This window comes from Neovison vison, chromosome 11 (assembly GCF_020171115.1).
Source record: "Neovison vison isolate M4711 chromosome 11, ASM_NN_V1, whole genome shotgun sequence".
Taxonomy (NCBI): domain Eukaryota; kingdom Metazoa; phylum Chordata; class Mammalia; order Carnivora; family Mustelidae; genus Neogale; species Neogale vison.
This window is the reverse complement of record NC_058101.1, coordinates 176,854,222-176,870,318: the sequence shown is the minus strand read 5'-3', so window position 1 is coordinate 176,870,318 and position 16,097 is coordinate 176,854,222. Positions and strand designations below refer to the sequence as shown.

Sequence of the window (16,097 nt, the reverse complement as noted above, 5' to 3'; positions counted from 1 at the left end):
TTTCCTGATCTCAATGGGAAGGCTGCAAGCTTTTTCCCATTGAGGATGATATTTGCTGTGGGTTTTTCATAGATAGATTTTATGAAGTTCAGGAATGTTCCCTCTATCCCTATACTTTGAAGCGTTTTAATCAGGAACGGATGCAGGATTTTGTCAAATGCTTTTTCTGCATCAATTGAGAGGACCATGTGGTTCTTCTCTCTTCTCCTATTAATTTGTTGTATCACATTGATTGATTTGCAAATGTTTAACCATCCTTGTAGCCCAGGGATGAATCCCACCTGATCATGGTGGATAATCTTTTTAATGTGCTGTTGGATCCTGTTGGCTAGGATCTTGTTGAGAATCTTAGCATCCATATTCATCAGGGATATTGGTCTGAAATTCTCCTTTTTGTTGGGGTCTTTGCCTGGTTTGGGGATCAGGGTAATGCTGGCTTTATAGAAAGAGTCTGGAAGTTTTCCTTCTGCTTCAATTTTTTGAAACAGCTTCAGGAGAATAGGTGTTATTTCTTCTTTGAAAGTTTGGTAGAATACCCCAGGGAATCCGTCAGGTCCTGGGCTCTTGTTTTTTGGGATTTTTTTTTTTAAAGATTTTATTTATTTATTTGACAGAGAGATCACAAGTAGGCAGAGAGGCAGGCAGAGAGACAGGGGGAAGCAGGCTCTCCACTGAGCAGAGAGCCTGATATGGGGCTCGATCCCAGGACCCTGAGATCATGACCTGAGCTGAAGGCAGAGGCTTTAACCCATTGAGCACCCAGGCGCCCCTGGGAGGTTTTTTATCACTGCTTCAATCTCGTTATTAGATATTGGTCTATTCAGGTTGTCGATTTCTTCCTGGTTCAATGTTGGTAGTTTATATTTTTCCAGGAATGCATCCATTTCATCTAGGTTGCTAAGCTTATTGGCATATAACTGTTGATAATAACTTCTGATGATTGTTTCTACTTCCTTGGTGTTAGTTGTAATCTCTCCCTTTTCATTCATAATTTTATGAATTTGGGCTTTCTCTCTTTTCTTTTGGATTAGTGTGGCCAATGGTTTATCGATCTTATTGATTCTTTCAAAAAACCAGCTTCTAGTTTCATTGATACGTTCTACTGTATCTCTGGTTTCTACCTCATTGATCTCAGCTCTAATCTTGATGATTTCCCTTCCTATGTGTGGAGTTGGTTTGATTTGTTGTTGATTCTCCAGTTCTTTAAGGTGTAGAGACAGCTGGTGTGTTCTGGATTTTTCAATTTTTTTGAGGGAGGCTTGGATGGCTATGTATTTTCCCCTTAGGATCGCCTTTGCTGTATCCCATAGGTTTTGGACCGAAGTGTCTTCATTCTCATTGGTTTCCATGAATTGTTTCAGTTCTTCTTTGATCTCCTGGTTGATCCAAGAATTCTTAAGCAAGGTGGTCTTTAGCTTCCAGGTGTTTGAGTTCCTTTGGAACTTTTCCTTGTGATTGAGCTCCAGTTTCAAAGCATCGTGATCTGAGAATATGCAGGGAATAATCTCAGTTTTTTGGTATTGGTTGAGTCCTGATTTGTGACCCAGTATGTGGTCTATTCTGGAGAAGGTTCCGTGTGCACTTGAGAAGAATGAGTATTCTGTTGTTTTAGGGTGGAATGTTCTGTATATATCTATGAGGTCCATCTGGTCCAATGTGTCATTCAATGCTCTTGTTTCTTTATTGATTTTCTGCTTCGATGATCTGTCTAGTTCTGAAAGAGGCGTGTTAAGATCTCCTACGATTAGTGTATTCATATCAATATGACTCTTTATCTTGATTAACAGTTTTCTTAAGTAATTGGCTGCTCCCATATTGGGAGCATAGATATTTACAATTGTTAGATCATCTTGGTGGATAGTCCCTTTAAGGATTATGTAGTGTCCTTCTGTATCTCTGACTACAGTCTTTAGTTTGAAGTCTAATTTATCTGATATGAGAATCGCTACCCCAGCCTTCTTTTGAGGCCCATTGGCATGAAAGATGCTTCTCCATTCCTTCACTTTCAGTCTGCGTGTATCTTTAGGTTCTAAATGGGTCTCTTGTAGACAGCATATGGATGGGTCCTGTCGTTTTATCCAATCTGCAACCCTGTGCCGTTTTATGGGTGCATTTAGGCCATTCACATTGAGAGTGATTATTGATAGATACGTTTTTATTGACATCGAGTTATCTTTGAAGTCTTTCTTTCTGTAGACTGTCTCTATATTTCTGTTCAATGCTATTCTTGGGATTTTTCCTCTTTTATAGAACCCCCCATTAATATTTCCTGCAGTGTCGGCTTGGTGGTTGCATAATCTTTTAAGCCTTGCCGGTCTTGAAAACTCTTTATCTCTCCATCCATTTCGAATGTCAGTCTTGCTGGATAAAGTATTCTTGGCTGCATGTTCTTCTCATTCAGGGTCCTGAATATATCTTGCCAGCCTCTTCTGGCTTGCCAGGTCTCTGTGGACAGGTCTGACATTATTCTGATGGGCTTCCCTCTGTAAGTAAGGAGCCTCTTTGCCCTGGCGGCTTTCAAGAGATTATACCTACAATTATAATTCCTCAATTTGACTATCAGGTGTAGTGATTTTTTTTGGAATGTATAATCTTGGGTGGAGACCGTTCAGCCTCTAATACATGAATGCTGGTTCCATTCGCGAGATTGGGAAAATTTTCATGAAGGACTTGTTCCACTATATCTTCTAGACTTCTTTCTTTCTCATCACCTTCAGGGATTCCAATAATTCTGACGTTGGAACGCTTCATGGCATCATTTATTTCCCTGATTCTGTTTTCGTGGTTTCTAAGCTGTTTGTTCCAGGCTTCCTCCTGATCCTTTCTCTCTATCTGTCTTCCAGATCACTAATTCTATCTTCTGTCTCAGTTACCCTAGCTTTGAGAGAGTTTAGATTAGATTGGAACTCATTGAGAGCATTGTCAACCTCCTCCCTGGTAGCTTTGAGCTCCGCCCTAACATTGTGAACATCCTGTCTGGTCGCTTTCAGTTCGGCCCTAATCAATTCTGTTTGGTCATCTATGGTTTTCTCCAACCTAGCTATTGCCTGGATAATTGTTAGCCTGAATTCTCTTTCCGACATATTGTCTATGTTGATAGCCGTTAGCTCTGTTGCAGAAGGTCTATCCTCTGTATTTTTCTTCTGTTGGGCATTCCTCCTCTTAGTCATTTTGGTGGGAGATGACTGAACAGATGTAGCTGGATGTATCAACTGTGCTGCAGTCAAGGTGCACCCTGGAACACTTCTGAGCAATCAGGATTCCCCACCCAAACGAGAGACAAAAGAAAAGAAAAAGAAAAAAAAAGAAAACAAAAAAGAGAGGGAGAGAGAGAGAGAGAGGGAGAGAGAGAGAGAGAGGAAGGAAAGAAAGGGAAGATGAAAAAGAAGGTTCAGCCCAGATGGGCCACAAGGTAAGATTTATGAAGTAGACAAACAAAAAGAGATAAAAAGACTGATACAAGTATATGACAAGAGAAAAAAAAAATATATGCAAATAAAGAAAGAACCTCGTCAAAAAGAACCACAAGTGTAAAATTTATATGCTATCAGGACAAACACAAAAACCACAGAAACACTGGTGGAAGAAGATGGGAGAGTTCTTATAAATTCTCAGTGTGTGCGAGGAAGGTTGTTTTTATTCTTCCTGGATGTATCTTGATATCTTTGTTAAAGGACTCAACTTTCCTAAGATAAAGGGGATTAAAAATTGGTTTACCTATAGGGGTAGTATTGATTGGGGAAAGGGGATTACTTTGAAGTTAACTCTATATGAATATTAGAGGATAAAAATAAAAAGGAATAAACTAGACTAAACTAAAATTTAAAAAAAAGTAATTCAAAAAATAAAAATGCAAAAGAAAAACATAGGTGTATGTATCAAAAAGTTCAGGTTAGAAAGGTATTATGGAATTTGATGTACTGTACAACTCGCTGTGATGGTAAATAGGTTAAAAAAATTACCTATGTGTAAAAAAAAAAAATAAATAAAATGAACCGGAATAGTGGGAACGAGTGAACAATACAAGTTTTCTTTTTTTTTTCAATTTATTTATTTTCAGAAAAACAGTATTCATTATTTTTTCACCACACCCAGTGCTCCATGCAAGCCGTGCCCTCTATAATACCCACCACCTGGTACCCCAACCTCCCACCCCCCCCGCCACTTCAAACCCCTCAGATTGTTTTTCAGAGTCAATAGTCTCTCGTGATTCACCTCCCCTTCCAATTTACCCCAACTCCCTTCTCCTCTCTAACACCCCTTGTCCTCCATGCTATTTGTTATGCCCCACAAATAAGTGAAACCATATGATAATTGACTCTCTCTGCTTGACTGATTTCACTCAGCATAATCTCTTCCAGTCCCGTCCATGTTGCTACAAAAGTTGGGAATTCATCCTTTCTGATGGAGGCATAATACTCCATAGTAATACAAGTTTTCCTATGAAGTAGTGGTTGTTCTCTTGTAGTTTTTTTTTTTTCCTCCTTTTTTTTTTTTTTTCTTTCTTGGTTTGTTTTCTGGGGGAGGGGCCTGCCACGTGGGTTGTCAGTCAATGATGTTTCCTGAGTTAAGTCCTCCCACCCCCCTCAAGGGGGTGGGCTCTGAGGAAACTGGTTTTTTTCAGGCTTTTGTTCTCTGGAGGTTTTTATGCTTGTTCACTTTCTTTTTTCTCTCACCTTGACCGCCTTTGATGGTTTTTGTAGTTTTAGAGGAAAACAAACCGCACCCTGATCTCCCTCTCAGAGAGAAGCCTCAGTCTGGGTGCAGAGCCTAAATAAGTTCCCCCTTGGCCGCTGGCAGAGCAGGTTCCAAGTTGCAGACCCTGGGGGCACAGGATCTTTTGCTTGTACCCAAAGCCAAGGCAGTGGCAGCTGTCTGGGAGCTCCTGACTGCCAGAGAGGTTCCAAGCAGCGATCGCACACTGAGATTTTGCTGCTGGCCGGGGCTGGGAGTGCCGGGCTTGTGCACACGTCTTTTCAGAGGCGGTGCGCATCTGGAGCACTGAGAACGGGGCGCTGGTCTGTAAGCACCAGGCTGGGCTTTTGCGCACCGCTGTCAGGGGAAAGTTTAGGGCACTCGGCTTAGGCTTTGAAACAATGGCGCGGGTCAAAGAGCGCCGGCCGGGCCTCTGTAACTCAGGGGAGCATGAGGGACGTGCGCGCGTATCTCAAGATTTGTGGTAGGGCTTGCAGGTTCTGCCGACCGCGTGGCTCCCATCCCCTCACAGGAACTAGAACCCACACATTCTCGGGCGCGCTGGCGGCTTAGGGACCAAGAGCTGGTTTCTCCGCTGCACTCTCTCTGCCTCAGCACCGGGGAGGCTGTCCTGGGACTGGGGACTTAAGCCCCTGTCCCTAGCCGCCCTGATTCCCACAATTTCCCCCCGCGATCCTTTGTTCTTTTGGAGTGCTTTCAACCAGTCTCCGAGTTACGGCTGGTCCCCAGACGCAGGGCACTCTCGCTCGTATTGGGGTATTACTTTCCAGCCGGTCGCCTCTGGTGCCTCCCTCCCCCTTTTGTTTATCTTCCGGTATCAGTCTGCTGTTCCCACTCTGCTTTACCTGCCTACTGGCGTCTTCTGCCCTTGTAGAGATCCAGACGTGTATAATTCTGATCTCAGGCTGATTTCATGGGTGATCGGAGTTCTTTGGTAGGTAATCAGCTCACTTTGGGGTACCGGCTGAAAAGGCGCCTCCTCCTACTCCCCCGCCATCTTGGTCCCCCCCCCCATAAAACAGTGTCCTAATTAGAAATCTTACACTGGTTTCCACCAAAATTTATAGCACTATTGAATCTTGGAAATTACATAATCTTCTCCCTGTGATGACGTTTGCTATATCTCTAGCTTAATTGTACGTGCTTAGAGATCAATCTTTGTATGATTTCAGTTCTTTAAAATTTCTTGTCTTGCTTCATGGCCCAGAATATGGTTTCATTTTTGTAAATGCTCTATGTTCTTTAAAAAGAACATATTCTTTAAAAAGAATATAGGTAGAATAAAACCTAGGTTGTATTTTACCTATATTAAGTTGCTAACATGCTGTTTAGATCTGTAGATTCTGAATGCTTGATTTATCAGTTACTGACAGAAATGTATCTTTTACTATGATTATGCATTTCTCTACTTTTATTATTTTTTTAATTTTGAGCTTATTTGTTTTGAAGCTTTCTAGTCAGTGAATACAAATTTGGAATATTTATATCTTCCTGATCAATTGAAACTCTTTTCATTATTAAATGTTCCTCTTTATCACCTGGCAATGTTTCTTGCCTTAAAGTCTCCATTTCCTGTATTAATATAGTTTCAGAATCATCCTTTTGGTTCGTGTTGATATGGTATATCACTTTCTAGTTCTTTAATCTTCCTGTGTCCTTAAATTTTAGATTTTTTTTAGTAGAGTATGAGGTTTTTAAAGAACTCCAGATTCATAATCTTTGTCTTTTAGTTGATGACCTAAATTTATATATTGAAAAGCAATTTAACCTAAAATCTGGGATAATACTTTGGAAACAGAGTATAAAATATTAATCCAAATATTAATCAGAAGAGTAATTAATATAGAAGTGACAAATATAGGGAGACTTTTCCTGAATATCACTTTATTCATGCTGATATATAAACCATGTAGCCTGTGAAAATATTCAGAAAATTCTAGCAAGCATAAAAATAAGAAATCATTAGAAAATTTGTCAGTCCTAAATACTTCACTTTCTTTCTTTCCTAGGCTCAGTGCTACTACCAGGGGCATATTGAAGGACATCTGAATTCTGTTGTCACACTCAGCACATGCTCTGGATTGAGGTTGTTTATTTGCGGCAATTGATATGTGAACATTGTAATGAATGATATTTTGCTGCAGTGAATTTGTTATGTTTATATTAAGTTTGGGGTTGAGGGAGGAGTCCCATGTGGAGATAATGCAATGAAGTCCTCCTCTGGACATGTTTCTTCTCTTATATCTCCTCACTTTCCTTGCTGACCAGAGACATTTCTTTCTTTTCTTTTTTTTTCAATTATTATTTTTTAAAATTTCTTTTCAGCGTAACAGTATTCATTGTTTTTGTACCGCACCCAGTGCTCTATGCAATCTGTGCCCTCTCCAATACCCACCACCTGGTTCCCCCAACCTCCCACCCCCTGCCCCTTCAGAACCCTCAGATTGTTTTTCAGAGTCCATAGTCTCTCATGGTTCACCTCCCCTTCCAATTTCCCTCAACTCCCTTCTCCTCTCCATCTCCCCTTGTCCTCCATGCTATTTGTTATGCTCCACAAATAAGTGAAACCATATGATAATTGGCTTTCTCTGCTTGACTTATTTCACTCAGCATAATCTCTTCCAGTCCTGTCCGTGTTGCTACAAAAGTTGGGTATTCATCCTTTCTGATGGAGGCATAATACTCCATAGATTATATGGACCACATCTTCCTTAACCATTCGTCCGCTGATGGGCATCTTGGTTCTTTCCACAGTTTGGCGACCATGGCCATTGCTGCTATAAACATTGGGATACAGATGGCCCTTCTTTTCACTACATCTGTATCTTTGTGGTAAATACCCAGTAGTGCAATTGCAGGGTCATAGGGAAGCTCTATTTTCAATTTCTTGAGGAATCTCCACACTGTTCTCCAGAGTGGCTGCACCAACTTGCATTCCCACCAACAGTGTAAGAGGGTTCCCCTTTTATCACATCCCCTCCAACACATGTTGTTTCCTGTCTTGCTAAAATTAGCAAGACCAGAGACATTTCTGACCTCTTTGAAGGTTTAGATTTCCTCTTCTCCTTTCTCTGTATCTTGTTTTTCTTAGCTACAGGAATGACAACTGAATGCAAATGACTATAGCAAGTTGGAGGAGCTGTTTAGGATAGCTTATTTTTTCAGCAAATGGGTATATTTGGTACCTACCATGTTTCACCTACTGACTTAGTGTTTGGAGATATAAAAATAAGCAAAAACAAACAAGGCATACTTTTTCTCAAGGAAAATCACCTTCAGGAAGAGGAGGCAAATTCTATATAAGCAAATAATTACTAATATAGTATTCATATTTTTCTAATAATATCACTGTCTTAAATGTTAACAATTAAAAGGGTTTCTTCCTTAGTGCCTAGAGTTTTCCATTCTGTCAGGAAATTCTTCATCTTCATTTTTATAATATAGGATCCTTATGTTAACAAACAAATAACTGTTCCTTTTGCTTGTTATGTGGAACCCTATGGTTTTTGAGAAATAGCCACTTGAACCAGAGCCAGAGCCAGAGAATAGTTATAAAAGTTGTTTACTCTTTAAAATCTTGCTTTTAATTTCTTATTCAGACTATATGCATAAAAAAGGTTAATAATGCCTTTTCATAATTAATGCTAAATTTTTATTTTTATAAATAAAACTTAACTTATTACATATACTTTTGTTATATAGGCAATATGATCATTTTTCTTTTTCTTTCTTTCTCTTTTTTAAAAAATAATTTATTTATTTGTTTGACAGACTGAGATCACAAGTAGGTAGAGAGGCAGGCGGCGGGGTGGGGTGGGGGTGAGGTGGCATGGGAAGTAGGCTCCCCACTGAGCAGAGAGCCCGATGTGGGGCTTGATCCCAGGACCCTGGGATAATGGCCTGAGCCAAAGACAGAGGTTTTAACCCACTGAGCCACCCAGGCACCCTCATTTTTCTTTTTTATAAAATTGTGTTATGTTAGTCACCATACAGTACATCATTAGTTGTTCCTTTTTTTTTTTTTTAAGATTTTATTTATTTATTTGACAGACAGAGATCACAAGTAGGCAGAGAGGCAGGCAGAGAGAGAGGAGGAAGCAGGCTCCCCGCTGAGCAGAGAGCCCGATGCGGGGCTCGATCCAGGGACCCTGGGATCACGACCTGAGCCAAAGGCAGAGGCTTTAACCCACTGAGCCACCCAGGCGCCCCACATCATTAGTTTTTGATGTAGTGTTCCACGGTTCATTGTTTGTGTATAATACCCCGTGCTCCATGCAATCTATGTCCTCCTTAATACCCATCACTGGGCTAAGGTATCCCTACACCTCCTTCCCTCTATAGCCCTTGTTTTGTTTCTCAGAGTCCATAGTCTTTTATGATTCATCTACCCTTCCGAGATCCCCCCCTTCATTTTTTCCCTTCCTTTTCCTAATATCCTCCATGCTATTCCTTATGCTCCACAAATAAGGGAAACCATATGGTAACTTACTTTCTCTGCTTGACTTATTTTACTTAGCATAATCTCCCCAGTCCCATCCATGTTGGTGTGAAGCCTGGGTATTCATCCTTTCTGAATTCTATTCATTCTATTGTATTCTGAATCTATTCATTCCATTGTATATATGGACCACATCTTCCTTATCCACATTAATCATTTTTTTAAAGCAATGCCAGCCAGAGAAAAATTCATTAAGATTTCTATTTACTATTGCTTTCATTTCACTGACTTGGAGAAGAGGAAATTCCTTAATCACTGTAATGCTGTATACTTATACACCTCACAACTGATTATATATTTTCTGATGCCTTTATATCTATAGAGAGAATCAAATGGAAAGCTGATTTTGTGGGTTGCAGGAGATCTTTTGTCTCTTCAGGATTAGCTCCATAATGTCAAGAGTTAGGGTCAAAATGCACAGCTCAAAAATGTTCTTTATCCTCCACTTCCTCCTCCTCCTCTTGGATTCTGTCAGAGTTTTATAATAGAGATTTGATTAAAAACACTTATAACTTTAGTCTTAATTTTACAGAGGAATACTGCAATTTGAAAATGTTTCTTATGGAATCGAGCCTCTGGAATCTGCAGTTGAATTTCAACATCTTCTTTATAAATTAAAGAGTGGAAATAGTGAATTTGAAGATCTTAGTGAAGATAACCAAGGCACAGAACAAAACCCAGGGGACTATAACATTTTTGTAAGTGAAAAGGTGAGTTTGTGTATGTTTTATTACTATTTTCAGGGCAATTATTGTCCTTAATTTATTTATAAGAAGATTATATGAAGGTACATGTAACTGTAACAAGTAATTCTTTCCTTCAGAACATCCTTATCTTTTCTTAATGTTACCATTTCCTTTGAACCATATATGGTCTTCTTGCATCAGTTGATCATCTACTTTTTTATGATAAATTTTTATTCTGATTCTTATTTTGTTACATACTTATAGCTTTCTAAAAATTAGTGTATATTCAACATAAATGTAATAAACCGAATTCCTGCTTTTCTGTCTGTATTCCTGGAAGTTATTTAAATGCCAGTATTTTTTTTCCAGCTATAGTCAGATTTTATTCTTTCTGCATCTAAAGCTCAGCATATCTTCTTTTGATTCAGAAGGATTTTTTTAAAATTAGTTACTGGGGTGGAATTTAGTGACTCATCAGTTGCATATAACATCCAGTGCTCATTTCATCAAGTGCCATCCTCTTAATGCCCATCACCCAATTACCCCTTCCCCCCCACCCATCTCACCTCAGAAACCCTCTGTTTATAGTTAAGAGTATTTTATGGTTTGCCTTCTTCTCTATTTTTATCTTAGTTTGTGTTTCCTTCCCTTCCCCTATGTTCCTCTGTTTTATTTCTTAAATTCCCCACATATGACTGAGATCATGTGGTATTTGTTTTTCTCTGACTGACTTATTTTGCTTAGCATAATACTCTCTAGTTCCATCCATGTCATTGCAAATGGCAAGATTTCATTCTTTTTGATGGCTGAGTAGTGTTCCATTTGTGTGTGTGTGTGTGTGTGTGTGTGTGTGTGTATACACACACCACATCTTCTTATCCATTCATCTGTTGATATAAATCTGGGCTCTTTCCATGGTTTGGCTGTTGTGGACATTGCTGCTATAAACATTGGGGTGTGTGTGCCCCTTTGAATCAGTATGTTTTTATCCTTTGGATGCAATTGCTGGGTCATAGGGTAGTCTATTTTTAACTTTTTGAGGAACCTCCATATTGTTTTCTGGAATGGCTGCACCAGTTTGCATTCCCACCAACACTAAGAAGGTTCCCATTCTTGGCATGCTCATCAACATCTCTTGTTTCCTGAGATGTTCATTTTAGCCACTCTGACAAGTGTGAAGTGGTATCTTATTGTGGTTTTGATTTGTATTTCCATGATGCCAAGTGATGTTGAACATTGTTTCATATGTCCGTTGGCCATTTGTATGTCTTCTTTGGAGAAGTATTTGTTCATGTCTTCTGCCCATTTCTTCACTGGATTTTTATTCTTTGGGTTTTGAGTTGGATAAGTTCTTTATAGATTTTATCTGATAAGACATTTGCAAATATCTTCTCCTTATCTGTAGGTTGCATTTTAGCTTTGTTGACTGTTTCCTTTGGGTGCAGAAGCTTTTTATCTTGATGAAATCACAATAATTTGTCTTTGTTTTTATTTTTCTTGCCTTTGGAGAGGTGTTTGGTGAGAAGTTGCTGTGGCTGAAGTCTAAGAAGTTGTAGCCTGTGTTCCACTCTAGGATTTTGATGGATTCCTGTCTCACATTTAGGTGTTTCATTCATTTTGAGTCTACTTTTGTGTATGGTATAAGAAAATGTTGCAGTTTTTTTCTACTTCATGGAACATCTTTTTCTATCTTTTCACTTTCAGTCTATATATATCTTTAGGCCTCAAATTAGTCTTTTATGGACAGCATATATGGGTCTTGTTTTTTTAAAATCCACTATCTTACCCTACGCCTTTTGATTGCAGCATTTAGTTCCCTTACATTTAAGGTTATTACTGGTAGATGTGTACTGACTGACATTTTATTAATTGTTTTCTGGTTGATTTTTGGTTCTTTGTTCCTTCTACTCTCCTACCTGTGTGATTTGATGACTTTTTTCTGTTACGCATGGATTCTTTTAACCTTTGAGGTTCATATACAACAACCTATATATATAGTGCCATCTTTTTACTTTTTATTCATTTTTAAAAAAGATTTTATTTATTTGACAGAGAGGGATATAGAGCAAGAGAGGGAAAGCACAAGCCCTGCTGAGTGGAGAGCCTGATGCAAGGCTTAATCCCATGACCCTGAGATTATGGGCTGAGCCGAAGGCTGCTGCTTAACCAGCTGAGCTCCCCAGGTATCCCTATAACCGTCTTTTTAATGTTGATGATCTCTTTATTTTGAATACATTCTAAAAGCACCTATATATTTATTCCTCCTCCATGTTCTATGTATTTGATTTCATAGTTTATTTTTGCTTAACTAATTACTATAGATCTAGTTTATTTTACTGCTTTTGTCTTTTCACCTTCATACTAACTTTATAAATGCGTGGTCCACTACCTTCACTCAATGTTTATTTTCCCAGTGAGAATTCACTTTCATAGTTTTCTTACTTCTAGATATGACTTTTTGTTATCTACTTAAATAAATCCCTTTGACATTTCTTATAAGGTTGGTTTAGTGTAAGGACTCTCTTTAATCTTTGTCTGGGAAAATGTTTAACTCTTCTTCAATTCTAATGAAAGCCTTTTTGGGTAGAGTATTCTTGTTTGTAGGTTTTTTTCCATTCAGCACTTTGAATATATCATGACAATCCCTTCTGGCCTGAAAAGTTTCTGTTGAAAAATCATCTGATGGGTTTATGGGTGTTCCTTTGTATGTAACTATTTACGTTTCTCTTGCTACTCTTAAGATTCTCTCTTTATCTTTATGTTTTGATGTTTTAGTAATTATCTTGCTGTAGATCTTCTTGGCTTCATCTTGTTTGGTCCTCTCTGTCCTTCCAGAACCTGGATGTCATTTCCTTTTTCTGATAAGGGGTGTTTTCAGCTATTCCATATTCAGGTAAGTATTCTGCTTATTTCTTTTCTCTCCCATTTGTGGAACACCTATAATAAGAATGTTAGTATGCTTTATGTTGTCCTAGAAGTCCCTTAAATTATCCACCTTCTTAAAACTTTTTTTTTTTTTTTTTTTTTTTTGCTGGTCAGCTTGAGTGCTTTCCGTCACCCTGTCTTCTGGATCAACGATCCATTCTTCTGTATCCTCTACTCTGCTGTTGATTCTCTCAAGTGTATTTTTCACTCAGGTATTGTATTCTTCACCTCTGGTTGATTTTAAGCATTTTATATCTCTTTTTTGAAGTTCTTCGTGTTCATCCAGTCTTCTCCAAGTTTAGTTATCAGATTTGTGACTATTAATTTGAACTCTGTCAGAGAGATTGCTTATCTCCATTTTGTTTAGTTCTTTCTCAAGATTTGTCTTGTTCTTTCATTTCAAACATATTCTTCTGTCTCATTTTGCCTGTTTCTGTCTGTGTATTGGGTAGATCAGCTATGGCTCCTTATTTTGAAGGTATAGCCTTATATAGAGGGCATTCTTTGAGGCACAGAGCACTATTTCCCTCATTGCCAGAATGAGGCATTCCAGGGTTGTCCCCTATTTAAGATATGTGTGCCCTTCTATTGTGACTATGCCACAACCGCTGTGTGTGGTTTCATGGGCAGGACTAGCCCCTGTTGTGGTTGGTTTCAAGCCAAATCACAACTTTTGCTTTGCATTGGTGGGCAGGGCTGCCCCCTGGCCTCCCCATAAGACAAGATCTGCTTCGGAAGGCCTTGTCCTGGCCAAGGGTATCTACTGGGTGTGTTTAGTTGGTAGCCACTTTGGGAGCAGTTGGTTTTGGCCAGGTATGCCTGCAGGGTGTGATAGAACAGGACCACCTTGGAGGAGTGCCTGCCAGAGTGTGAGGGGTGGTTCGACAGAGCCAGTCCTCAAGGGAACCCTGGGATGGGGTGTGCAGTGCTAATAAGGTAGATGGAAAGTGTCAGAGTTGGTACCCACCAGCGTTGGGCCAGCTAGGCAGAAGGAGGGTGAGAAAAATAGTTCATACTAGCTTTTCTGTTCTCAGAGAAAGTTTTTACAAATCTCTATCCTTCTGACATTGGCCCTAAAATTAGTTACTAATCTTTACCTATGTTCTAGGTACTTTTCAAACAGCTGCTTCTGTGCTGAGCCTCCGAGTGAGTGAATATGTGCATAGGCTCTTTAAAAGCACAGTTCAGTTTACTGTAGCCCTCTAATACTCCTCAAATTAAACCCTGCTGATTTTTAAAGTCATATATTATGAGGGTTTGTCTTTCTACTGTAGGCCCCCAGTGCAGGAATACCTAATGTGGAACTCAAACCCCTTGCTCTTCAACAAAATGGAAAGGCAACCTACTGAATGAGAGAAAATTCTTGCAAATCATATACTCATATACTCAATAAGAGGTTAATATATGTAAGAGGTTAATATATGTAATATATATAAGAAACTCACAAAATTCCATAACAAAAATAAATAATGAGATTTAAAAATGGCAAAGGACATGAACAGACATTTTTTTAAAGAAGGCATACAGATGGCCATCAGGTATATGAAGAGGTGTTCAATAATACTAATCATCGGGACGCCTGGGTGGCTCAGTTGGTTGGGCGGCTGCCTTCAGCTCAGGTCATGATCCCAGCGTCCTGGGATCAGGTCCCACATCGGGCTCCTTGCTCGGCAGGGAGCCTGCTCCTCCCTCTGACTCTGCCTGCCTCTCTGTCTGCCTGTGCTCACGCTCTCTCTCTCTCTCTGATGAATAAATAAAATCTTAAAAAAAAATAAGATCTTTAAAAAAAAATACTAATCATCAAGGAAATGCAAATCAAAACCACAATTAAATATCACCTCACACCTATTAGGATGGCCTTTACCAAAAAGACAAAAGATAACAATTATTGGTGAGGCTATAGAGAAAAGGGAACATTTGTGCCCTCTTAGTGGGAATGCAAATTGTTATAGCCACTGCGGAAAAGCATATGGAGGTTCCTCAAAAAGTTAAAAATTGAACTACCTATCATCCAGGAATTTTACTTCTGGATATATATCCATAGGAAATGAAATTAGTATCTTGAAGAGATACTTGTACTTGTGTATCTTGAGAATATATATATATATATATATATTTATTATATATATGTATATATGTATGCACGTATGTGTATACACATACATACATACATACAGTGGAATATTCAGCCTTCAAAAAGAAGGAAATATTCCCATTTCTGGCAACATGGATGAACCTGGAGGCTGTAATGCTAAGTGAAATAAGCCACACACAGAAAGACAAATATAACACGATTTCACTTATATGTAGAATCTTAAAGTAGTAAAACTCCTAGAAGAAAAGAGTAAAATGATAGTTGCCAGGAGCTGAGGACAAAGAGAAATGGGGAAATTTTGGTCAAATAGTACAAAGTTTCAGTTATGCAGGATAAGTAACTTTTGGGGATTAAACATATAGTATAATGACTATAGTTTTGATAGTGTATTGTATGACTATAGTTAATGATAATGTATTGTAAACTTGAAATTTGCCGAGTATTGATCTTGGGCATTCTTATCATGTACACAAAACGAAAATGGTCACTCTGTGAGGCGGATACGTTAATTAGCCTGATCATGACAATTATTTCACTATGTATATATATCAAAACTAGTCTTATATTTTAAATACATATAATTTTTGTCAGTTATACCTCTATCAAGTGGAAAAATGATTTTAAAGGTTCAGAGTAAACAAGTTATGAAAGTTTTATATGCTTTTAAGTGCTTTTTTCCTTTTTTCTAGTTGGAATCAGCTGTTCCAGATTTAATTCCTCTTTATGTGGAAATGCATATCGTGGTGGATAAGGCTTTGGTATGTATTTTTCTTTTTCTTTGTTTTTAAATATTTGTTGTGAATGTCTAATTTTCCCAACTAGAAAGGAACTTGTATTTTATGGTGACTAACATAACACATTAAAAAAAAAAAGTAAAAACAAAACAAAACAAAACAAAGAACCCCCAACAATTTTTTACTACATGTCTTAGAATAGTGGAAAAATTTGTAAACTGAAAAACAAAATACTCAAAATTACATGTTTCTTTTTTTTTTTTTAAAGATTTTATTTATTTATTTGACAGAGAGAGATCACAAGTAGGCAGAGAGGCAGGCAGAGAGAGAGAGAGAGAGAGAGGAGGAAGCAGGCACCCTGCTGAGCAGAGAGCCCGATGCGGGACTCTATCCCAGGACCCCGAGATCATGACGTGAGCCGAAGGCAGAGGCTTTAACCCACT

The 16,097-nt window shown here is 38.6% G+C and overlaps 1 protein-coding gene across 1 annotated transcript in view; it reads left to right on the top strand.

The window, feature by feature from the left end:
* The window catches only part of ADAM32 (ADAM metallopeptidase domain 32), a 173,610-nt gene that overhangs the window by 46,674 nt on the left and 110,839 nt on the right, over positions 1–16,097 (top strand). The window contains exons 5-7 of the mRNA XM_044226004.1: positions 6,726–6,802; positions 9,747–9,924; positions 15,610–15,678. Of these exons, the coding sequence (XP_044081939.1) occupies positions 6,726–6,802; positions 9,747–9,924; positions 15,610–15,678 (324 nt within the window). The remainder of the gene's footprint in view (positions 1–6,725; positions 6,803–9,746; positions 9,925–15,609; positions 15,679–16,097) is intronic.